General features: G+C 42.6%; 1 protein-coding gene across 4 annotated transcripts in view; it reads right to left on the bottom strand.

Moving 5' to 3' along the window:
- Positions 1 to 26,793, bottom strand: part of nlgn2a (neuroligin 2a) — a 188,036-nt gene that overhangs the window by 85,444 nt on the left and 75,799 nt on the right. For 3 of the 4 annotated variants that reach the window (XR_005077265.1, XM_037111608.1, XM_037111609.1), the window contains one exon: positions 5,536 to 5,589. The exons of the other annotated variant lie outside the window; for it this stretch is intronic. Coding sequence is in view for 2 of the 3 variants with exons in the window: in XM_037111608.1 (XP_036967503.1) it covers positions 5,536 to 5,589 (54 nt within the window). In the remaining variant the exon portion in view is untranslated. The remainder of the gene's footprint in view (positions 1 to 5,535; positions 5,590 to 26,793) is intronic. 4 annotated transcript variants of the gene reach the window in all.

Genomic DNA, 26,793 nt, shown 5'->3' with positions numbered 1-26,793 from the left:
CAATCTCCCCATTTCCTCATTCCAGAATAACAGTAATGAAGCAGTGGAGAGCTGAAGACGACAGAAGACGTCGGATCTAATCCCCTCATTGTGTGGCTATATATGCAATTTTGATTATTTTTTTTTTGACAGAATCTTAAATATTGTTTGGAAATAAGAATGAAAATTTAAATCCATTTATTATCCTACAAAGATACTCATTATCACGTTTTTCAGTAACCAATAGGTTGAGGGATTACAAATTACAGTTACTAATCCCCATAATATTGCACAACTTTGCTTGTTCAATGTCTCGACAGAGCATTGATATTAGTTTGGCCCCTCCGTGTGTTCAGTTACAGACTAGGACAGCTTAGCTCCGGGGCTTGAGGTGTGTGGAGGCGGTTAGCGGTTGAAGAGTCGGAGGCTGTTGAACCACGCAGGAGAGGTCAGGACATCTTGAGAATGGTGGGCAGTCACCAAGGTTAAGAAATCTGCTGAATGGTCAGTGAATTCTCACATGTTGAAGGGCCGCCTGCTTGTAAAACCCCAGCGTGTTCTCTTCTAGTTCTATACATTTTTTCAATACGTGTGCCGGCCCAAAAGACAATATCCACCTCATCCAATGTCTGCTCACCCTGCTGCCATCTGACAAGAGATACACAAGTATCCGCTGCCGTACCGCCAGGATTTTAACATCCAGCGAGTCGGAACGCAGATGATCTATCACGTGTTGCGTGTTGAGTAACTGGCCATGTAATGTAGTATGTATTGTAATATGTCACTGCAAACAATACCTGCAGTAAAGTCATGCAGTAATATTAAAACGCATGTCTTCATCGCAGTGAATAACTACATATCGCATTGTTTTGACTTCACATCTTTACAAATCATCTTTCAGTAGGGTTCCACCCCGCACTACACAGCTTGACGCATGGTGATGTAAATTGTAACGCTCCTCGGTAAAGTGTTTCATCCGCGTCTGTCAATTGGGTTTTGATGGAACGTTTCCTTTTAAAAGCCTGTCCGTGTTTGTATTATGTAGCCGTGTTTGTATTTCTCTGCGTGTCAGTGTGTGTGTGTGCCTGTGTGTGTGTGTTAGCGTGTCGGAGAGAGGTGACATTGTTTCCTGGCAGAAATATGTTCCAGGTTTGGGGGCTCAGGTGGCTGTGGTTTGTCTCTGATCAGAGCTGACACACAGGATGGCACAGAAACACACTCTCGCTGTCTCTTTCTTGATTTAGCTCAATCTCGCCCTGGTTTGTAATCCCCTCCTCTCCTCCGCACACACACACACACACACACACAATCGCACAGAGCTGCGCTGTAAGCTCTATCAATCTTTCTGAACAGCGACACTGAGCAGCACTGCGGCCCAATAGCCTTTGCTCTCACACCTGATGCAGAGCAGCGAGCGAGTGGCGCTGCAGCTGAATGAAGTCATCTGGCCGGGCGGAGGACGGCCCTCTAATTTTGAGTGTGCAGTATGCAGTCTTTGACTTGAATAGAATTGCTTCTGAATAGGTTTGTGCGTGGCCTAGAATATACAGCTTCAAAGCATGTCACATTTGAAAAGGCTGTTGATGCACTGCTGAAAGAATGAGGACAAAATGGTGGACCAAACAGTCGAAGCTGGCCGCTGCTGTTGTCAGCTAAGAGCTGGACATGGTAGCTGTTGACGACGACACATCGCGTTAAGATGCTATTCTGTTTTTTTTAAGAAAACTATCAAGGAGCCAACTGAGGGGAGCTTTTTCCAGGTCAATGTGTGATTGTAACAATTCCTTGCAATCCGGTTTCTCGCGCTGAAGTCTTCATTCGTGCAACATTTCAAACCACCTGCAGGTCTTTGACAGGTAACGGTGCATCGCCTCAGGGTGGTGGATCGCACGTCTCGGGGCTTGGGAGCAGCTTGGATTTCGTGTATGAATCACGATATGACCAAAAGATCACACTGCATACAACTGCCCATTGTGCTGTATTACTGTATTTCTACACAGTGCAGGCATTGTACAGTAAGCAGTGCCACTATTGCTTTAGAGTCTTTGTAACCCTGTATCTATTTTCCCTGTAAGTTAAATGTAATATTCTGTTGATGGCTTGCTTGACACACAGTGGTGTTTGTTTCGGTATGTTTTTACCCAGCTGTACTTGATCTTTACAGCAATAACCAGCAAGCCCATAGCTACCAATGAAGACAGTTCATGTTCTCATATAGTAGTTGGAGTTTTAACTGTCAAAGGAGCAGCTAACAGTTACAGATGGTCACCTCAAGGCATTCTTTAAGACGTATAAAAAAAAAAACCCCACTCTGCTTTGGTAATTATTTGCATCTGACATTGCCTCATTAAATGCTTAAAATTGTATCTAATTATTCCCCCTTTCGCTGAAAAATCAAGAAACTATGAATATGCTAATGTTGTTTGTTTCAACTGTAGGACATAGATGGGCCAATTGCAACAATTGGTCGATTAATTGTTTAGTTGAGCGGCTGTGGCTCCGGGGATAGAGCCAGTGTCTTGTTATCGGAAGGTCACTGGGTCGATTCCTCTGGTTTGCAAGCGTCCTTGGGCAAGTTACTGAACCCCAAGCTGCTCCTGATGTGTTGGTCCGCACCTTGCATGGCAGCCACCGCCGTCAGTGTATGAATTACATATTTAAAATTCTATTCTTCAATTCTTGTACTATATCATGTAAATATGTATATACTTCGATTCTATTCTGTTTACTTTTAATTATCTTGTCTATTTTATATTGTCTATTTTACTATTGCTCTTGTTCTTGTAATATTCCAAAGCTGCTGTGACAGACAAATTTCCCCGTCTGCGGCCCGTCTGCGGGACATTAAAGGATTTCTGATTCTGATTCTGATTACTTGCTGTGTTTCAATTCAGGGTCTGCATCCTTCGAAGGACCCGGCCTCTGCGGTCTTTGAAGGCAAGTGCTTCAGAGAGTCCTTGTTAACCACGTCAGCTGTTGTTGAATGGGACAGTCTAGCCTTTGAAGCATTTCCTGGTTGCGTCACCACGTTTTACCCTCATCTCACGATTTCTTCCGCCCAGGCTCGTGAAAGTGATGATCTATGCAATGTGATGTCGCCATTTTCTCTTTTTTTTTCTTCTTTCACGGGCACGCAAAGAATCTTGGGATACGTGAGGCCACGAAGGATAGTAGCCGTGCATCCTCCAAAAACAGGGAAAAGACGGCCGCATTTGTGGGCTGCATTTGGAGGAGCCATCGGATTGGGACAGTCTTCGCGCTGCGTACTGACGTAATTGGCCTTCAAATGCGGCCTCTAAAGGATGCAGACCCTGAATTCAGACACAGCAACTGGACAAAAGCATCCGCTAAATGCCGTAAATGCAAATTAATTGCTGACTGTTCTGACCAGTAATTTTTCAAGCCAACACGTCAAAGAATTTCTGGCTCCCAGAATCTTTAACATGAGTATTCGCTGCTTTTCTTTGTCGTCTATGACAGGAAATGAAGAGTCTTGGGGCTGTCGGTCGGCGAAAAGAAGCTAATCAAAGACTTCACTTCAATTCACTCATGAGATTTTGCAAAAGACTAATCAATTAATTGTCACAATAACATGCAAATTAATCAACACTGGCTGGAAAACTATCGCTTCTCATGCACAGGCGGCTTCATCTCTCCACCGCACTCGTAAGAACTTCCTGAAGGTTAATTTAAGGTGAGCACGGAGAAGCTTCCCTCCTTCAGCGGTTGAACGCGAAAAAACAACCTTCCGCACAAACCTCACTCTGCATAGCGATAACTCACACATCCAAGTACAATAACAATAAGCGAGACGCTTTTTCGACTCCCTTTGGATAAATACGAAAAAATATATTAAAATATGGAGATGTAAAAATAAATATTAAAGATGGAGTGAATCAGAATTTCTCCACTAGAGTTGTATCCAGGGAGCGTGGGGTGAGCTTTGAAACAGCATTTCACACCACGACGTACAGACATGAGTTAAGCTTTTTCGATCGTACAGATAAATAAATGAAGAATATTAGATGATCAGAGCCTTGTATTGGCTGATTATGGATCTTTGCAGGGGAGTGAATGGGGCTGCAGGGGGAACATTCATCTCTACATATGATTGTCTCCACAGGTCCTTCATCACGTAAGAATCCTGCTTCAATAGTCATATTTTATGTCATTGTGTTACTTATGGATGGAATTAGAGTGAAAATAAATGATTCCAATTTGTTTTGGCCCCTGAGGGTCCCTGGACCACACTTTGACAGTCGCTGATCTCTGGCAAGCTGTCTTTGTTTTCTAGTACCTGTAACTGTCTCCTTCTGGTCTCTGCTCACTGACTCACTGCAGTCTTTCCCCCCTATACCTGCTGTGAATTCCATTTCCAGATCATGTCGCTGGGTTAGCGTAACGAGATTAGCAGTTCCCGCTCAAATGAGGTTAATTGTGCTCCATGATGAGGGATGAAAGCAATGCATTTAAAGGAGGAGGGCGGGGGTAAAGCGCGTCGACTGGGCCCGTCCGCTCCGACTGCGGCGGCTCAAAAAGTTGTGTCTGTGCCAGCTCGTTTGATCACCAAGAAAATCCTCTCGTGTCAAACTTCCTCCCGACTCCCCGACTTCAAAAAAAATACCCCAAATCAAAGAGCATCGCGGAGCAAGAAAAAGACTCACTCGCACAACCCCCTCAAAATAGCATAAAGAGAAATATGTATCAAAATATCATCAGTCATCTTTTTTCTCCAAGAAACAAGTCCAAAAGAACAAGTGGGGAGGGGGGAGGGGGGGATGAAAGTGCAGATAAAATCCCCTCTTCAGTGTGTGTGCTGCAGGTAGGAGATAAATTAACAGCAGGCTGGGAGTTCTGTGTCCTGCCGATTGCGCCCAAATCTTCTGAGGCGGGGCACAAGCGTCCTTGGATGTCCCCCGTTTTATTTTTTTTTTTCCATTTTTTTTTTCCCCCCACTTGCTTGATTTGATGTTATCATCATTGACTTGGAATGAGGCTAGCTTAATATTTGTGTAGGTCCTTACTCAATAGCAATTTCATCCTTGAGCTGGGGGATTGAGGCGCGGTAATAATGCACCTCATTGTGTAAGCGGGGTCTCAATAGGTGCTTTGTTGTGCGGTGACAATGCTGTTAGTTGGCCAATGCATTTTTCAAGGGCACGGTGGCGATGGCGATGACGGTGTCCGGGACGCTCTCTCTCGTTCGAGGGGGCCAGACAAGGACCTCTGGAAAAACGCACACAACTGGCTGCAGATGACTTTATAATGAAGGGTATCTGGGTTCCATTAGCCAGGCCTTATGATCCTCCGGGGTTATATAAGGCTGACGGGTTTGCATAGAGAAGACAGCTTTCTTTTAATTGCAAGGCTCAGCACATACACTTACACCAACACATCGGTATGCATCTCATACCCAGAGCCCCACCTGAGATGTCTGACATGTGTGTGTGCATGTGTGTGTGTGTGTGTGTGTTCCTCCTCTCTATTGCATGTGTAACAACATCCCCCAAAAAGACTTCAAAACAAGAAAAAAGGAAAAACATGCAACAAAAATACCTTCGTCTCGAGGCTTGTTCATTGAAGATTCATCATGTTTTTTTGTGAGCGGACCTAGGGTTAAGAAAAAAAGGGGGGAAAAAGAGAAAAGAGAAAATTCAAAAAAGATTACTGGCAAAAACGTAAAAAAAAAAAAAAAAAAAAAAAAAAAAAGAATACCAAAAAAAGAAAAGAAGAAAGAGCAAAAAGGACAAATCAGCAAGAGTTCATGGTTGGCTTATCGTTTTGTTTTGGTTTTTTTTTCCTGATATTTTTTTTTCCCTTTAAAAAGAGTACAAAAGCAAAAAACAAAAGGCATCACAGACACAGATTTATCACAAGAAAAGACACAAGATCAAAGAAAGCTGTTTTTTTGGATGTGGTTTCCTTCTCTCCCCCTGCAGAAGAAAATGGCTGCCATTGTTTATGGTCCCCTCTTTCTCTCTCTCTCTCTCTCTCTCTCTGTATCTCTCTCTCTCATTGAAACCTTGTTCATTCCCTGAGCCTAACTTTGTTTTTGGGAACTGGCTGGCTGGGTTGGTTGGTTGGTTGTTTGGTTGGTTGGTTGGTTGGGTGGGTGGTGGGTGGAGGGTTTTGGTGAAGAGGTGGAAAAAGGGTAAGTAACGAAGCCTCTGTGATTTGAAGAACAGGACCCAGCCCCTTTATCTTTTCTACCTATGTATGACCAGGAAAAAAAGGTAAAGGTTCTTAAAAAAGAACAGGCAAAGAAGAGGACACCTAAAGGAAGAATGGTTTTGGGTCCTGATGCTCAAACCGCAAAATGTTTACAACGCTGACCTTTTCGGCAGGTGAAAGCACACAGAGCATTAATTTTTTTCTAAAGGGTTGTTGTGCAACATCAGTCAATTAGAGCTTTTTTATTTCAAATAAACACAATGAACACAAAGACTCCTTTAATAAGACATAAGCATCAAGACAGTGACCCTGTAACAGTAAAAGGCATGTTAAACATGTTTCAGATAAAATAGGGCACAGGTGCTTTTGTGTTTCGGAGAGTGTGTGTGTGTGTGTCTGTCATTATTTACCGGTTAAACCAAAGAGCTATTCCCCAGGCGGGTAAATAATTACATAGCACAACAGCGGAGTGTCAATTTGAAATGACAAGTAAGCGTGACGCTAATTGCGCAGAGGAGTGCAGGTAAAAGGTGAATGTAATTTGATCCCCATCTGCCCACTGGCTGTTTTTGGTAAATTAAAAAGAGTGGCAGAAAGAAAAGGAGAAGAAAACGGAGGGAGGGAAACAGGAGAGGGAGCGGAACAAAGAGAAAAACCACAACCTGTTTTCCTCCCTCCATTATCCTCTCCAAAGTTTTATTATTATTCTTATTATTATTCGTTAATGAACCACTCGTGTCACATTCAAGGAACTTCACTTCAACCAAGTTTTTTTTTTTTTTTTTTAATGACACCTCTTGTCAGTGAGGCGTTCAAGAAAAATCTGACAAAATCATCTCTGATGTTGGCATCGTTTTCTCCTCCACACACCTGTCATTTTTCCTGTACGCTTAGCTCATGTTCGGAGATCGCAGAAAAAAGTCACAAGTCACCTTTTTGGAGGTATCAGAACCTATACGCACACCGTTCGCCTCGGGTTTTCAGGAGGTGAACGTTAGTATGAAAACACTCTTCATCCCAAGCATTCAGAGAATAAGTGCAGAAAACGCTCTTCACCTTTCACCGCTTTTTCGCTTTCATCTCATAAATCCACTTTGGGAACTTGAGGTTTGTCAAAGAAAAAAAAGAAAGAAAAAAAAAAGACCTGGATTTTATTGAGTTGAAACTGGGAGAAAAATAACTTACGTAACAGCACAAACTGACTTTGAGACTTTGAGTGAGCTCTTCATCAAGGTGTCGAACAGAATGAGTACAAGCATCGCCTACAAGATGGCTGAACATTTGTCAGTCGCTCTTTGAGAACTAGACAGGTGAATGGCCAGCGTCAACACAGAAACACAGGCATTTCAAAATAAAAGCACTGAATCACATTGTTAGAGAGAAAAGAGTTGGGCTTGGGCCACTGGGACACTTGGGCACAATGTTTTATCTAGATAAATGCTAGCATCAGCGTGCTAACTTACCATTAGTAAGTTGTTTGTCATTTTCACCACAATTGCCACCATTTTCCTTGCTAATTAGCAATAAACCCAGCTGAGGTTAATGACAATTTTGTCAACCTGGTGGTGACCCTGTAGGAAAGTTGTGGCATCACCACAAGGATTCACTGAGGACCATGAATGTCATAGCAAATTTAGTGAGAACCACTAAGCACATACATTTGACTTGTCAGTAGCACTGGGTGAAAAAGTCATTAGAACATTATTGCCACTAGGCTTCATCCTCCGGGGACCATGAACGTCTGTACAAATTTGATAGCAGTCCATCCAATGGTCGTTGGGATATTCTAGTCTGGATCAAAGTTATACCCCGCTGCAACCACAGCTAAAAAATGACCAGATGTGCAAAAGTAGAAACAGGACTGAACCAAAGACCAATGTGAATACTGAAAGGTAAAATACCCTGATGAGGTGTTAGTTAGTGTTGTGAACTTTGTTTGTTTTTTTACACATAACTCTCTGGGTGAAGTAGCAAGATCGCTCCTCCCTTTCTTGATGCTTGGGACTTTACATCCAGGAGTAAAAACTGCACTTGGATACTATAATAATTATCAGAGGTACAACAAAATGTCTTATGATGGCTAATGGAAACACTTCGACATCCTTTTCCTACTGCTACTCCTACAGTTTTTCACCTAAAAGAGTCTCATCCCAGTACATGACCCTGTACAATATTCAATTAGTAAAAATAATTATATTCTACTGTTTTTTAAGTAATATTAAAGACTGTAGTTTTATTATTTTTCCTATCTTTGTATAATTCATACCGTACTTCTAATGAAGCATATATTTTTCTTCTTATTAATGTTTATTCACTCGACTTTTCGCCTTTCGAGAGACACTCAAGAATGTCTTTGTGCAAATGTCAGGAAAAATGGAATCTAAAAGCTGAGGTTACAAGACTTTACAGTAGTTACAACCTGAAGGCTGAACTTTATAATATTATTAAATGCTATATGTATCATATAATATACTTAAAAACTAAAGAGCAGAGGTTCTTAACTTTGTTTTAGAAGAATAAAGTCGATCTTTGAGCGTCAGATTCTTGGATGACCCTGAGAATGATAGTTTTACAAGAATTTTAAAAAAAAAAAAGTCATGCCTTGGAAAACTCATTCTTCTGAGGAAGACCAGGATATAAAGTTGAAAGTCATGAAGAAGCTAGGAAGCAGACCTTGAGTTCAGTTTTTCTTTCTCAAACAGATGGGAAAATGATGATGTACATTTTGCTATCTTCGTAGCATCTTCAAACTATTTACGGAAAAGTTTGTGAAGTTACAACAAAGTTTTAAACAGTAACCTGCCCGTCAAAGAAACCCGACTCAGAAACACCCTTTATTGTTGGGGGGTGGGGGACAAAATGAGGAGAGCAAAAATCAAGGAACCATTAGTGGCAACATGCTGAGAAAAAGTGCAAAAGCTGAGCTTGATTGATGTCTTTTTTCGCGACGAGTGGGGCAAGGAGCCGAGCAGGGTGAATCAAGCCGGAGAGGAAGAAAAATAGCTGTTTTTTCTTGACATTTTAAGACTCTTTTCCCAATCAAAGGGGCTGAGGCGACAGGAGCATGTGCGAGAACCCAACTCCCATCAACCCCCTCCACACCTTGCACACACACACACACACACACACACACATCTGTAGATGACAAAAAAACAACAGCAAGTGCAATTATAATACACCCAGATTGGATAGAATAGTTTGTCTGACTTGTTCAGAGCAGGGCTAAACAAGGACATCAAGCAAACCACGGTTTATTATTTAGTTCTTTAAAAAAAAAAGGTTTTACAAGATGTTTACAAGTAGCTTCTTCAGAATATTTTCGAGCTCAAGTTGTTTTCCCGATCTCTCCTCCACCCTCATTTTATCCCCCTCTCTGATACTGCCGCCTTCACTCTCTCCTCGCGCTCGGCCTTGTCTGGATCGCCGGGCCGACTGCGGCTCACTTTGAAGCCGGGTTACGTAAGGCTTCGCTTCGGCTCCACTTCTCCCCACGGCCACACACACACCCACACCCACACACAAATACACACAGTTATACATTCTCATTCACAACACACCCACGCAAAAAAAAAGACATACAACGTTTACTGGAATGTGAGAGGCTTGATGATGCACATTCGTACTGGAGGTGAGGTGAACTTAAAGTGACGACAGAGAAAGACACTATGGAAGTTGTGGAACTACAATTCTGGAGCTCTGTCTGTTATAAAGGGACGGGCAGACAAATAATGATTCTGCTTTAGTTGAGTGCATCAGTAAGGATCAGGAGCCGAGTGCACGGTTGTGACATCAGTGTCCGTGTCAGCGTGGACATTGTGAGGACTACAAGTTTTTGATTCCCACAGACTTGACTCAACTCACTGACTGTAAGGCCAGTGACGCTGCGTGGGTGGAGCTGGATTCGCTCGTGGCACTGTCGGCAAGGGGGACGGCGTCCAAGTTGCATGCCATTTTTTGCCCACCCACTCCGTGACGCGCTGGTCAAGCACAGGTGACTCACTGCACCATGAGGCACCGCCGAGCGCCACGGGAAGTCAGTCCTGCCCGCGGACATCAAACTTTTCATCTCCTCCCCTCACGCTCACACACTGAGTCAACAGAGTCGCCCTCGGACTTTTTCTGCCGCTGTCAGCAGCTCCAACCCCATCATTTATTTATGTAGAAATCATGAGCAACAGTGACGTAACAGTACAATCATTTACCTGTGCTAAATTCTGGTGTACTATTGTATCATTACTGCATTCGTGTATACTGTTTTTGCATTTGAAAACATTTATAGATCACATTTTTAGCATTATTATTATTATTTACACTGTTGTTATATATCATAGTAAGCTTTTCTTTTTCCTCCATATATTGTTGCTAATATATTATCAACATTGTAGGATAATGCCTATTTACATTTCAATTTTGGTATCATTTATCTGTGCTTTCTATTCTAGAATAGGTGCAACTGTACAGAACAATTTCCCTCCAGGGATCAATAAAGTACCTCTGATTCTGGATTTTTTTTTTTCCCTTTATTATCCTGCTGCGTAGTACTCTCTTTGTTCCACCACAACAGGGAGCTTTCCACTTACAGGGTGGAGAAAGTGTTTTTCATCCACTTTTGTTATTCACATTATTACAGCAAGCTGTAATTATGTAGGAAAGAACATTCCTGCAGGCTGTGAATGGCTTGTGCTCACTTTTTAACGGCATGAAATCCATATAAATTTAGAAAGGTATAATAGTCAGTCAGCGCATGCATGCGACATATAACTTTAAAGGGTAACTCCCCGGATTGGACATCGATCTACTGTCTCTCCTTGGCTCTTACACTACCCACAACGCATCACAGTCATTGAGTGACATCGCAGGAGTAAATTTATGAGACTAAACGCAGCTTCGTCTAGAGCCACAAAAGGCTTCATACTCCGTTTTTATATATGCAGTACTCCCCAAGACCTGTAATACACTTTGCATGTGTAAAATTAAAGGAGCTACCCTTTAACTTCAACAAAAGGAATACTTTTTTTTTTTTATCTTTTTCATTTTTTTCCCTTTACTTTTGTGATCTTTGACAGTTATGATCATATAATTTTAGCACATTACAATTTGTTTTAAACAACCCAAATAATATGACTACTTTTTAAAGTATTACCCATTTTGGAATTATTGCAGTTCTGTATTGGCCATGTTGTTAAAAGTCTTATTGATAACAATTTCATGAGGACAAATCCTTTCTCAGAGCTTGTAGAAAGAAGTGGAGGACAAAAGTGTTTCTTTTTCATAAAAAAAAAAAAAACAACAAAACAAAACAAAACATTTTTATGATTGTGATGAATAATTTTAAGATACTTGTTCGGTACAAAATGATTGTTTTGTTGATCTCTGCGCAAGAATTCTTTGGTCCCAGCTTCTAAACAAGGTTTGTCAGCCAATAGTATAACACCGTGGATATTATGTGGTATCTCAGCCACCAACAGTCTTGGTGGTTGCCAGTTTGTGGAAGAAAATGTGAGATTGGCCGAGATCTACAGTATGCCCCAGGAAAAAGTACTCCACTAACGTTAGCTAACTAGCATTAGCGAGACCAAACACTTAGCTATCATTGGCAATTTTAACGTGTGCTAGCTAGCACTGACACCGTTATACAATTCCATGCTGCCATTAGCAACCTTAGCTAATGTTAAACAGCATTAGCGTTGTTGGCGAGTGCACAAACTGGCGACCACTTGAGCAGGCAGATACTTTGAAAATGTGTTTACTGTTTGACCACCGGGTGTATTACTTAATGTGTTTAGATAAATATTTCACAAATCTTGATATCAATTTTGCACACTTTCCTCGACACTACTGAGATACTGGGACACGATCTCGACTCGTCTCATTTGGTACCATTATGTGACCGGAGGCTGACAGTCGCCCGTGCGCAGAAAGAGGTTTATTTCTCTGTGTTTATGGACGCGAGCGAGTGTGTGCGTTTGTGTGTAACAAATGTTTGCGCACCGGCGCGGCAGTAAGTAGGTGTTGAGTAGCTCATTTAGGCAAAGTGTGCCAGTCCGGCATGATCTACGAGGAAATGGAAGTGCGTCTGACAGCTTGTGAGTGAGCGTCGACCGTGAATGATGGACGCTTGTTTGGAGCTGTACAGAAGACTGTATGTGCGTGTGTGTGTGTGTGTGAGAAAGAGAGAGAGGTAAAGGCAGAGAGGAGAGAGAGAGAAAGAGATGGGGACATTGTCATTGTCCTAGAGCTAAAATATTGCAGCCGAAATGCAGTTAATAACTCAATAAGATTTGTGTACGGGTGTGTGTGTGTGTGTGTGTGTGGATGCAGGAGCAGGTTGTAGATGAGTAACTGAGATGAGCAAGATGTGGCGGCCGCAGTGCGAGTCGTTCACACACACACAGACACACACTATTTCATACACTGCAAGCAGAAGTTCTGATGTGTGTGTGTGTGTGTGTGTGTGTGTGTGTGTGTGTGTGTGTGTGTGTGAGACGTAGACAATCAGGCAGGCAGACAAGCAGAAATACTCCACTGCCAGTCTTCTGCTTTATTATCACACGCCACTGCTCTCTCGCTCACTTAACTTAGCCTCCCTCATGTGTGGGCAGGTCACAGACGAGATGAGCCAGCTGCGACTACATCCCCCCCCCCCACCCAAAAAAAAAAAAAAAAAAGATTTGTGAAGTTCATTCTCGGATGAATGGCAGTTAAAAAAGGATCCCGAAGCGAGCCTCTGCGCTTTCAGGTGATGTTCGACGTTCACCCCCTTCGGAAATATTCTGAAACGGATTTGTATAGCCGTCATTAGTCACCCTGTCACTACACGTTTTCTGCCGCTCTCGTGTCATTAAGTCTTAATTCGGCTCCCTCAATTAAACGACGCGATTTGCGTGACTGTTCATCAGACAAAATATCGCCAACGCGGAGCGCGAAAAAAAAAAAACACACACAAAAAAAAACGCAAAGATGAGTGAAGATGAGAATGAGAGGCACTTTAGAGTGACACATTACCCTTTAATGTCGGGGGAGTGTAAAAAATAAAAAAAATAAAAAATCAATCAAATTAAAGCTGGAAAATTATTACGCGTGCCTTTTGTGCTCCTACTTGTGCGAATCCTTTCTGCTCCTCTTAAATCAGATGATGCAATGCTCCGGCTCACTTTGAGTCACAGGATTTTGGTATGATGACTAAAGGGGCTTTCTCCTTCGAGCCTGTCCATCTCACTCAACACACAGTAACCTTGCCTGTGGCGGTATTAGGTGAATAATAGGATTTTTTTTTTTGAGGGAGGGGGGGTCGCATTTATAGGACAAAGACGGATGAGACTGTCATGATGCTGTCCCTGCTTGTTCGTGCGGCAGCTGCTAAAATGACCACAACAAGTTAAGCAGCCTGAGGCAGCAGAGGCGTGGCAAGGGGCTAAATATCTGATCGTTGTATGGCCTTTATTTATCGCTCTCCTTGGGCTCACTTTGTTCCTGCATTTTGTGGTGGTTTAAAAGGGAAAAAATACCAAAAAGAACTACAACAGAGCACTGGCTCCATCTGCGTGTTTTAGAAGTGTTTGATAACTTTAGGATTATACTGCCCACCTCCTACTTCATCAGTTCAGCTTCCTTTTCCTTTGTTTTGGGAGTAGATCTGGTTGCGCAGGCTCTGGCACGCTTTAGACTCACTCTACTTTCTTCTCCGGAGAGACACGCACATATAAAAAAAAAAAAAAAAAAGATTATTTAAATACGCGCGGAAGGTGCTGCAAATACATCAGATGTATTTATACCCGTATACCACAAGGGTTTCTGTTTGGAAGGCATCAACTGCTGGAGTTAATAACTGATGCCAGTTGCTCGAACCGAAAATAAAACAAAAAAGGGAAACATTTCTGGCGATAGACGAGGAGGCTGACACTCACAGGAGCCGTGTTGAGGCATGTATTTTTATAAGGTGTCTACAGAGGGAGAGGTGCGTTTCAATGCGTCACGTTTCGGTACGGCGATGGTCAAAATTAGTATCGATTCTGAAAAGTCCCGTGCATTCGCTGCATTCCATCACAGCTGCTGGAGCTGATCTGCTGCAGTTCTAGCTTCAAAGCACACTGGTATATTTATTGGCAGCTGAGCTATACTTAATAATTAATGAGGCATTTCACTTGCTTTTTTCTATGTGCTGCAAAACTTTTTTTTTCCCTGTTTTTTTTTTCCAATAAACTCTATAAAGCCCATAAACTCTATAAAGCCCCCCCCCCCCCAAAAAAAAAAGAAGATGGCATGCTACAGTATTATTCAGACATACGCCATATACAGAGTGCCTTTTCATATCATATCCTTTTCATATAACACTTAGTCTGACGATGGACACTACACCTACAAACTGAAAGGGTCTGCTCTGCTCTGTAGGGCAGCGGCAGATCTGCAGGAGTCACATTTCAAGAGTATGAAGAGTCGACAATGGCGGCAGAGCAAAAGAAGCTATTTGGCAAATAGTCTTGTCCTCCTCAGAGTAGCAACTACCGACAATTCAGGACAAAACTTGACTTTGTTCATTCATTTAGTCTACAATGGCCTTCATTTTCTTAATTCAGTCTTTAGAGATTTAGTGCCAAGTTGCAGACAAAATATTACAAGTTTAATGAGGATAAACAAGCTGGTTACCTAACTGAGAAGTTGGAGGTGTGCAACCCGTCACAGTTCTTCATTTAACAGCTTCTTCTCGTTCCATTACTCCCACTGACTGTGTTAAAAAGACTCCCTGATAAAATTTTAAACTGATCCACTCTCAAAAAATGTCGCAAATGCTAAACCCACTGTCAAACAAATAGCAAATCCTTCAAATACTTCATGATAAAAGTGCGATGCTGCTGGACCAGGAAATGCTTGGTTTGCATTAGCAGTAACTTAAAATAGTGCGCTCAACACATATTTTCCTGTAAAATTTTCAGTGTGATCGGTAACGCCGGTGTTGTCACCAGTTTGTCGGCCTGATGGAACATTTCCTCACCATGGCATCCCAAATCTATACTACATATCTAAAGTATAATGAATAAGCTGCGGATGTGTGCACAGTATCACGTTTTATTTGGTCTTAAGTTTATAACACCATAAACTCAAATGTTTCATGGTGTGTTGAAATGTAGCCATTGTAGTATTGTGTTGAAGTATTTCTGTTTCGCACTTGTGCTCATCCTCAGCGTTCTTTTTATTTCCCTCACCCTCTCCCTCACTTTGTTTCTGTCTAGCTTTTCACTACAATTTATCTTTTTTTTTTTTTTTCTTTCTTGCTCTCCTTCATTCTGTCCCTTTTCATTTCTCGAGCCTCAGACCTGGAGTCTGAGGAACGCCTTTCCAACCTGGCTGATGGCGAAGAATTGAGTCGACAGAAAGAAAAAGGAGGAAAGGAAAAGCGAGAGAAGGATTGAGAGGATGCTGACACGGGGGTTTTTCAGAAATAATGGCTGCACAAGAGAGACGGAGAAAGAGGGAAAGCAGTGTGAGCTTCAGAAAAGAGACAAGAAGATGAAGGAAGAGGTAAATGAGGAAGAGAGTGTGGTTTGTAAAGGTATTAAGGTTGGGAGAGGAGAAAAATGAGAAGGAAAATGTGCATTGCGGGGGACATTGTGAAAAGGAGGGGAGAGGGGGATGAGAACGTGCCGCTTGAGCACAAGGAATGGGAGGGAGGTGAAAACAAGAGAGAGAAAAAGAGGAGAGAAAGGAAAGTTAGGAGGGAAGAGCGGGAAGTTAGGAAGCAGAGGGGGAAATAAGACAGGCGCACCCAAAAAAACCTTAAGATGAAGAGATGAGGGTGAGAGGAGATAGAGAGATTATGTGAAGCAGAGGGAAAGAGGTAAACAGAGATGTGGAGAGTGGCGGGGAGGCAGATGTAGTGACATTTACGGACCGGTGATGATCGAGTAGGCATGAAGGTTAAAGTCATTTTCTCCCCATGTAGCCAGACATCCACACACACACACACACACACACACACACACACGCACACACACACTTTGTAGGCTTATCTGCTCATGCATTCATGCATTCGTACCTTCGAAAAAAAAAATACGCCTTTTAGAGTCTAAATTCCAGTCTGAATCTGGATTACTATACACTCACACACTCACTAGGGAATTATTAGAGGATTTTATCACCATACAGACATTATAAAATCATTATTAGATTGCCAGCAACCCCCGCGCGCTGTCAAATATAAATTCTGCTCTTCTCGAGCAAGAAATATTGAACACGATTTGAGGTTACGAGCTCTTACATTAACTTTTCATAAGGTAGCCAAATAAAAAAAAAAAGAAATCCAATAGTTACACTACCTTCATATGTCAAGCTGAATCCCCGGTGTAAACACTGCACAGAACTTCTGATAAAGAACACTGACATGCTCTGATATAAATCTCTGGTTTAGTAGTGATGTGTATCTCCAAGGGTAATGACCCTTGACAACATCAGGTCTGTTCGATCTTCCACTGAACAAGGTTTGAGAGCATGATTTTGACTGTGTGTCCTGTGGGAGAGGTGGGTTTGAGTGATTGGTCTTTTCATCGACATAAAAAATTTGACAGGACAAAATTTACCCAAAAATAAAATCCCCATTCTGATTATCAGCAATCAGCACCATGTGGCTAATGTTAGCTAGCACGCTGAGTTTGACAGAAACTTAAAATCTCTCATTTGCAGTGCTCACCACCCCAGTGCTGTACCACACTATTCTCTGATTTGTTTAAGTCTGCTTCCCCATGAGATTGCTTGTGAGCCCTGCCATCAAGCCAGAGCATTGAAGATACACCCCAGCTGCTGCACAGGGATGTGTCCACTATTCATTCAACATGCATTAATATTCAATGTCCAAACTGCACCAAATTTGACACTACCAACAGACCTGCCAAGTGTGAGGCAGATCAATGCAACAGTTCCAGAGATAGCAAAATAACATACCGACAGACAGACAGACAGACAGACAGACAGAGATTCCTTGAAGAAATCAAGAATCTAGGTGATAACCTCATGTCAGTTTCAGACAGCTAACTTGGTAGCTGTCGAGCCTAAACAGCAGTGAAATGGTTGACTACGTTTTACGCTTCACACAGTTGAACTCTTGAGCACATTTTATTAACTCAAGATCAACTTCCGTCTCTCTGCAAGTTTATGTTGTGTAATACCGTGTAGACCACAAATAATCCCAATTTAAAACACACTGAGCTGTTAAACTCATGTTCAGCGCTAGTGTCAGAACGTGTGTGTGTGTGTGTGTGTGTGTGTGTGTGTGTGTGTGTGCTGCGCCAATCAATTCCCAGTCTCAATGGCGTGATTCTTTCTGCTCCAGAGGTGATAGATTACCGGAGAGACTCTCATTCCGTCTCCCGTGATACCCCGAGGCTGTCAGAACATGTAAAAGATAAGGGGTGAGTTCAGAAAAGCCTGTTGTTGTTTTTTTTTCCTTTTTTTCTTTTTTTTTAACCATTTTGACATTTGCAGTTTTGTCTGCAGGAGCCGTATGCGCTCTTTATTGGGCTAACCTTTGAGGAGCGAGGAGTCTTTATGTTGTCTGACATATGAGGAAGGTGCAGAAGGTAAAGGGAAACAGGAAAAAAGACGGCGGGAGGTTGTTATGTCGAGCTATCAAAATGCTGACAGCGCTCAGCTGTTCTGTTGCCATTTCATGTTGTATTTCATCTCTGAGGTAATCTCCGCGGTATATCGTCGATGAGAAACACGGAGGAGCCAATCTGTGTTTGAACAGTCATTCAACCCCTGGGCTATTTCTGCCCTAAACAAAGGCTTTTTGGTGATCTGTGCTATAACCCTCCAGTACGATCCAAGATCACTGTCGCTGTTTATCTGTCCATGTGGGTTTTGAACTCTTCCACCTGCTTTTACACCAAAGCAGCTCCTATTACATGTAACACAGAGGTCTCCTGTGTGCTCTGTCCTCCCTCCCCCCTCTCCTCGCCTTGTCTCAGTTGCTAGTATCGGATACTTAACAGATACCAGGCTACAAAGAGTCTGTCAATAAGAAAGGGTACCGGCTAAATATGAGAAGAAAATAAAAAGACTTCAAGTGTCGTAAAATGTCTTAAATGTAAAGCTTGAGACGTACTAATTGATATTACCCTCTGCAGACAGTTTAACGATCAGAATAGGCATGGTCAGAGCAAACAGCAGTATCAGCATGTCTTTATGTGGTTTTTTTTAGGGCCGGTCTGGGAGCGACGAGCAAAGCTTGTTCAGGTCAGACCCCTTCGCTGCCCGCCCCCCCTCAACCCCATCTGAATCCATCTCCTCTTCTCGGGCCAGCCTTGTAAGAGCTTATTCCACCTCGGGCTGCAGCACTGGGACATTACTAACCAGCGAGCGGATGAGGCAGAGCTCCTAATGCTGACAGAGTGGAACACTGAGGGAGTGCCAAGATGGAGGACGGGAGTAATTTAGGTCAAAGGCCCAGGAGGGACACCAAGATGCAAACATGCCCAGATTTTTTCCCCCTACTTTCTTTGCGTCCTCCCTCGGCTCTTCATCTGTTCCTATCCTAACGTGTACCAGCTGAAGGGAAAAGTCTGCTCTTAAATACGCATGAGATTCTTGAGTTAAGAAACCACGAGAGATTTTACCATTTTATACTAATTTGTTCCACTGAAGTTCCTCTAAAACGGGATTGGAATCTGGCTGAACTTTTAAAAATAAAGGCGAGTCCTGGGAAATATGCGGGGCTGACAACAGTGATAGAACAGAATGCATGTTTTTTTAATGCTGTCGGACAGTTCAATCGGCGACTCTCTCTCTCTCGAGCCACCCGATCTCCTCGGGGCTACATCATACCAAACCACTGACAGCGTAATCTCTTGTGTCACCTCAGACCAGACCTGAAGCTGCTGCATTTACTGTACAATTAAGTTAGGCTCCGTGGACTCTTGATTGGTTGGATCTTTCCTTAAAAAATATATGGATAGCAAAAATTTGCTCATATCCTTGTTAAGGTGCCCTCAAAAATGGCTTGTTTTTTTTCTATTACATGACTGGGACTATTTTAATTTTTTAAATTTGAATTTGTTTACCATTTAGTAGTGTTGCCTGAATGTCTGGTGAGCATTTTCATACTTTTATATTATCAGAAGTCACTAACCTTTTTGTCTTATGAACACTATATTATGTTCGCAAGGCATTGTAAGGTCTGTAATTGTATTAAGAGTTACTACTAGAATAGTTTAACATGCTTTGATTTAATCAGTGTTTCTCATATTGTCCAGTGCTGCAACTCTGTATTACTCCTCTGTCATACCTGCTGTTTAAGCTCCTGTCTCTTTAAGGCCCCCCTCCCGGACACCCATTCCGCTTTGATTGGTCAGCTCACACACGTCTGACCCTGCCCTACTAACAATGACAACAGGGCAGCTGTGCCAAATCAGTTCTCAAGTGTCAACCTAGCTGCAGTGCATAAATTATGCATAGGTGTGACATGCTGGTGTGGCATGATGTCACAAAGTCACAGAATTAAAGGCAGTGCAACTGATGAGGCGTTTTCTGCGCGAGAGAGGAGCTTCTCTAGTGTTTTTTAACTTTCAAGACCTTTTAAAGGCACAAGAACCTACGTAGCACCTGTACTGAGGGGGAAAACGGAAATATCACAACAGGTCTCCTTTAAAACAAAGCAATGTCCACTTGCTAAACCATTGTCACTGGATGCATATCTACCAGTTGTGACAAATTAAACCCATGAATGTGCTTTTTTAAGTCCTACATAGATTACAGTATCTATACATTTCTATATCTATATCTATAAACAAGTAAACGGGAAAGGGAAAACAGCAACATTTGATCTTAAGTATGTCACAGATATGTTATTTTTCTTTCCTCCTCTTATAGCGTGTACATTTTCTGCCACCCTATACAGTAAATAGTACATATTACAGTCAGAGCCAGCCAGTGAGTGGGAGAAAGTGTGTGCATGCGTCAGGATCGGCTCCACTGACGCTGTCCGTGGTCCTGAAATGGGAGCTGACACGAGTGTGCAGGGTGTGCTGCTGTCCTTCTTGTCATTTTTTCTTTCCTTTCTTTTTTCTTTTTTCCTTTTTTTTCCTCGTGAAAATGGAGCACAGTCCAAATGAACCTCGGATTGTCCGACTGACTGCACAGTGCGTGACGGTAGTGAGTACTTGGATGGAGTCCATTGACTGTACGCTACTTTTTGCGGCGCACTGCACAATTATTCAAATTCAAAACAAATGCGTTTCAGTAAAAAAAAAAAAAAAAGCACTTAATCTGCTGAATAAAGCTCCAGGCTGATCTAAAAATTGTGTGGCATGATTTCAAAAATAACATAGCAGCTAAATATAAAATTGTGGTTTGGTATCTCATCCTGCTCTCTGTGCTTTTTTTTTTTTTTTTTTTTTTTGACACAGTTGACATTTCCTTATTGTTCTTATTGTCTGGACTGTGCAGTTCACTGTGCACTTGCTTTGTTCTGTGAGAAGCGTGGGCGTAATAAGCTACAGTTACTTTTTCCTCATTGCTACAATCTCCTCCTGACATTGAGTCATTGTTTGTGGCTGGGTGCATTTTCTAAGTGCCTGGTTTCCTCTTATATGTTTTGACTTAAAGACCATAATAAAGACCATCAATCAATCCATCCATCAATCAATCAATCAATCAAAAACTCCATTACGTGCAGCACGCTGTTTGCAAAGCCTTTGTGATGTACACTGCCTTCAAGAAGCTTTCGCAGAAGAAAACTGTGAATCCATATCTGGCGGCTCTGCATACGTTCAATTTAGCAGGTGACTGTTTGAACACAGTCCCGTGTTTCCCTTTCTGTAAATATGTGATTCAGAGTGCATACATCAATCCGTGCATGAAATCCCGTGTGGTAAATCATCTGTGTGTGTGTGAGTGTGTGTCGGGGGCCCAGGTGCTGCTGGGGCCGCCGACACATGACGAAATCACAACTCCGAGCGTTAAACTGAACTTCCAGTCATTAATACTCAGCGTCCGCTCGGAAAAACCCAGCAACCACTCTCGGTAACTCGTGATGAATTGCGTCGCGGCGATGCATTGACTGCTCTCCTACATGAACGATATCGGTGGACTTCCACGGGAGGAGGAGGAGGAGGAGGGGAGCTTACCTCTGGATAACCTCCTGCTCTCTCTGTCTATTCCTTCATCCCTCCATTCTTTGAATCTCTCCTCTTTTCTCTGTCAGTCTCTCTGCCCTTACTATTCAGTGCCGTGGGAGGCACTGTGAGCAGCGAGACCTGGCAGAGGGAGCTGAGTGTGTGTGTGTGTGTGTGCGTGTGTGTGTGTGTGTGTGTGTGTGTGTGTGTGTGTGTGTGTGTGTGTGTGTGTGTGTGTGTGTGTGTGTGTGTGTTCAGGAGGGAAATTTGCATTCACTGCCACTGGCCACCTCAGCTTCAGAGGCCCTGAAGAGATGGCCCTTTGAGCTGAATTGAAAGAGATGGTGTGTGTGTTTGTGTGTGTGTGTGAGCGGCAGAGAGAGGGAGATGGGACGGTAGGTTAAGAATGAGAAAAATGATGCAGAATGAGCAGCGCATGTGTACAAGCGCGCGTCCTTTCGTAGCCAGCGTGCGAACGCGTCGCTTTCTAGCAACAAGTGTTTGCCAGCGTGTGCGTGTCTTTGCATACATGCGCATCTTCGCTAACCCGGCCTCGGGGCAAACCAGAGTCATTATTAATCCCCAGACAACTGAATTCTGCTCTTTGCCGTGCGCTGGCTTTTTAATCTCTCTGTATCTCCTTTCTCTCAAGGTTACTTTAATAACAGGTGCACTTAAAGTCTGAGAACCCGGCCTGTTTCCAATTTCCATGGACAGAAGCCACAGAGTTAGATATGATCCCTTTAAAGGTCTAGTCCGTGCTGTAATCCCTCAAAAACTAGCGGTATTACCTGCTTTTCCTCTATGAAGGTGAAAATAGCTGATATCCAGCCGCAAAAGGAGAACAAATGACTCCTATTTAAAAAATGGAATAAGAACGTCTCATATCACTTCCACTTAGTTCAATGCCACTGTTCAATAATTCTGTTTCTATACTCGGGCTTATCTCTACCTCCCAGCGCAACAACGTGGAAACAGGATAGCTGACCACGCCGGCCTGAAATGGCTGACTCAGCGGTTTCCGAATGTGAGCTGTATCAATAAACTGGAGGATTAATTATAAACGGCAAATACGGGCAGAGCTGAGGACAATTTACGACCGCGCGCTGCTGCTATACATTATATCACAGACCTGAATCCTGTGTTGAAGCCGGCTGAGGTTGCGCTCGGCAGCATCACTATTACAGCACTTTAATTCTATTAACAAAAAGTACAAGCAAGGAGGAAGAATTGGGAATTTTGTAACAAACATTCACAATATCCCTCCAGCAGATAAATGCAGATTCGGTTACCGAACACGAGAATACAGTTATGAGGAGATAATTTAGCTAATTACATGAATGATGTTATTGAAACCTGCATTCACTTATTTGTAGGTCACTTGGGGGGAACCAGAAACAACACTGTAAAAACAAAATGGACGTATTATCACTTTGTTAGCAAACAGTAGCTTATTTACACATCCAGAAGATTTGGAGCAATGTCATCATTCATCTGGAGCCATTATTCTGGTCTCCTTTCTTAGCTTGTTTATTTAGTCTTTACTTTTCGCTTTAATTTCTGACCAGCTCCTGGGGGAAACATCTGGCTCTCGCTGATAAATGCTGTACAGTGTTCACCGACTGGGAGCTAACGTTGGCTGTGGGCAGGTGGTGTATTGTGAGTAGAGACGTGGCTATGCTGAAGAAAAAAGTGAGGTTACCGGCAGGAAAACCAAAACATATGAAGTAGGAAAAGAGAAGAGGAAGAGGAAAATCCGGCATTAGATTTTCTTTCATGTTTACTGATGTAAAAAATAGATTAGAGCAGCGGTTTAATTGCAGGTTTAGTCTTTTTGACAGTGTTTGAACAGATCTTTCTCGACACATTTAAAGAAATTAAAACAAATGTTTAAAAAAAACATCCGAAACCGAGGTTAGAATTCACCCGTGTTCCTATGCATGACTGAGAGGTGGGAGCGTTTTTTATAATGGAATGTTTAATTAAAAGGGCCGGATACATCAGGCTTCATCAAATCCCATTAAACGTTCGTCTTCAATCCCCCGAGTTGAATCAGATGATATCCCAGATTGTGCTGGAGCGCCGCTACACAAATCAAGCCAGGAGAACATAGCTAGTCAAAGCCTCGGAGCTTTTATTTAAGTACTGTTGTAAAGTCAATTCGCTCTCCTGAGGACAGAATGATCATTTAAATGGACCGTCTACGGCTAAATCCCATTTCTGCCTCCATTGCTCATCCAAAGCACATGGTGATGACTGGGGTGCTGTGAGAACTTCGGGCGGGAGGTGGGGCATACAAAAGGCAAGAGAGAGGCAAAATGGAGGGAATGTTAAGCGAAGGGAGGTTGGATGAGAGGCACGGCGATGCACGCGGAAGATAGATCACATGAGCTGAGTGAGAGGAGGGGAGAGGAAGATGGTGGAGGACGGAAGAGTCGATCAAGCCGCTGACCCACATGTATGTGACAAAAACACACTGTGGAGATTATTAGGATCATGTGACTGTGCACGCACGTGCATACACACGCGTTCACACACACACACACACACACACGGACTGAATACTAAAACCAACCCACGCCTGCATCCATACACTCACACACACACACACACACACTAGCTCCTCATTTCCTCTCTTCCTCTCCATCGCTGTGGCTTAGAGGCTATAAATAGCTGGAACTGAGCCCTTGCTAATTCCTTCATTCAGAGTCTAGTGGAGAGGCAAAATGCACGCGGCCTTTGATGCGCGCCCTGACAGGAAGATACAGGAAGTGGTGGACGGTTGCCAAGACGACCCCTCCCGCCCCACCTCCCCCCTCTCTTGTGTCCTCCATCTAAATTCTGCCCTCCTTCCCTGCTCGCCGGTTCTCATCCTCTCTTCATTTCACTAACTATATCGTTGCTCCTCCACCTCCATCGGAGGCTTACTGACGGCTTCAAAACACGATCGATATCAAAATCCGACAGCGTGCTCCATCTCAGTCAAGTTGCACTAATTATGCTGCGTTTGCGTGCATTCACTCTAAGTAAAGACACAGAGAGAAATATGCAAATCGTTTCCCGGCAAATCTCATCTCAATCAATCTCAAGCTTGAACAATCATTTAACCATCAATTTTTCTTAGCGTTACAAACTCAAGGACTGAGATCACTGGACTGAAGTACTTAGGATCGGTAAAACATAACAGGTACACATCATCTAGGATTATTTTAAGCCTGACACGTTTTAAAGGTGGCGTAGGCGATTCTAGAGAAATGCAAACCCAAAGCAGTGGTATTTGACCACCCGGGAAAGTGTCTCAACAATAAATCCTTTCCCAGAATCGCCTACTCAACCGTTACATTTCAACATTCAAGAGGGTGGTGTGTTATTTGAGCCGTTTCAAAGCAAATCCCCGGAGAAAGAGTGCAAATAATGAATTAGACAGTGCTTCTACCTGTTCTAATGTAAGATGCAATTGTTAGCCTATCGTGCTAACACGCTTACCAGCTACAACTACGGACCTTGATATGAAAAAGGCGGAGGGAATGGTGGGGGAGTTAGGAAGAAGGCTGCCAAGCCAGTGACCGCAGTTCAAGACTGTGTTTCAACATTTGTAAGTGTGAAACAACCAAATATTTTTGACAAGGGACGACAGAGTTCCAAGACTTGTTAGCGTGATGCCACTTGATATTTTCAAACTGAGGGAAAAGGAACAGCCATGTTAAGCCAAAATGGTATCTTTTCTTAAAATACAATGAGATTAGATTATCCTTTACAAGTCCCAAAATGGAACAATTTACATTAGTGGAGCAAAAAGGATAGCAGAAATAGAGAGCATCAATTAAGAACAGTAATAACAAGTAAGTACAAATATCAAAAATATAAGTAAAAAGCAGTAAGAACTATATATAAACAGTATAAATAGGGAAGAAAAACTCCTAAGAGTTGTCACGACATAAAATTCAAAATCAAACCTAAAGAAATGGGAAATCGCATTCTGTGGAGGTGCAAAAGCGGACTTTGCCAGCATCTATTCTGGTAATTGGGTCTAACGGTGTCACACATGTTTCAAATAATGAGCAGAAACTTGGTAATGGTGGACTGTACTGCGCCAAACAAACTGATCTCTGCTGAATTACTGACCACCTCAAGTGACTTTCACTGAAGCGAAATCTCACGTTGGACCTCAGATTTCAAAACTTACTAACAACCGCATCCAATTATATAATTGGATTGTATCCCACCAGGAGGAATTTCACAGATAATCTGCTCTGAAATCCAAACACACCCTGCCAGGTTTGAACATAAGTCCATCACACGCTATACAATATTAAGACGATCTATTCCTGACAGAGCTCTTTCACACCCCGTCCACCCACACACACACACACACACACACACACACACACACACACACACACACACACACACACACACACACACGAACACACACACGAACACACACACGAACACACACACTCCTGTTCTGATACAGGTTTGCCTCAACTCGTCTCTTTGTCTGCAGTTACGATTTGTCTTGTAAGACCCGTCAGCTCCTGGACACATTTCTAATAACCTTTCCTCCATTTCAACAGTCCATCAAACTCACAGGCAACACCAGTTAGCAGTCAGCAATTTAAAAATCCGCTCCTCTCTTCCACTCAGCTCATGTCTAATACTGGATATAGTAGGTCTTTCTTCAAAGAACCGATCTAACTGTCCAGATCTTTGCATATTCAACAGCTTTGTCTCTCCTTGGGAACTGTCTTTGCATCTTTACCGACACGTTGAACGTGTTCTGTCATGAAGTAAAACTCCACAATCTTTTTGATTTTAAGTGTTAAAGTCTTAGGCTTACAGACTATATATAGAGGCACTTCAGCGAAGGAAAATGGATTTGCAGTTTTAGTCTTTAAGATGTTTTTTCCAGTCATCAAAGATGCATCATCAGTTCCCAGGGGTGTATGTAATCTGATTATTGTCTTAACATCAAGTCAGTCACGTCACATGTTCTATACAATCTCCCCATCTCTGATCTGAATAACCAATTTGATGTTAAATATAGATTAATAAATCTAATCCTTTGATTATTTGACATCTTTTTTTTTTAAACTTTGGCATTTAATGCTCTAAAAATACAGTGTCAACTACAGCTTCAGTACCTTCCACTTATATTTACACAAACTGTCAACTCACACACCACACAGACGGATTTACATCCATGTGCACGTACACAAAAGCATCACACATTGTGATTTCAGAAAGGTGAGTAAGACCTTTAATGCTAGCCGGAACTGGATTTAAGACCAATTTAAAACCAATTACAGACGATCAAACCGTATAAAACACAGTTATGAATCTGGAGGTATAAATGGGGGATTACATGAAAAATGATCCCAAGATGTTGAACCAGGTGTACAAACGCACATGTGATAAACACTACTGTGCTCTGCAGACGCCAGTTGCTCAAAGGTTTACCTAGCATGGCAGCTTGAATCACTGGATCACATGCCACAAGTCCATCTGGCCAAGCTTCATACTATGTGTTTGTGGCCAA

This window comes from Acanthopagrus latus, chromosome 10 (genome assembly GCF_904848185.1).
Source record: "Acanthopagrus latus isolate v.2019 chromosome 10, fAcaLat1.1, whole genome shotgun sequence".
NCBI classification, from domain to species: domain Eukaryota; kingdom Metazoa; phylum Chordata; class Actinopteri; order Spariformes; family Sparidae; genus Acanthopagrus; species Acanthopagrus latus.
The sequence above is the reverse complement of the archived record's forward strand: the minus strand, read 5'-3'. Positions and strand labels throughout refer to the sequence as shown.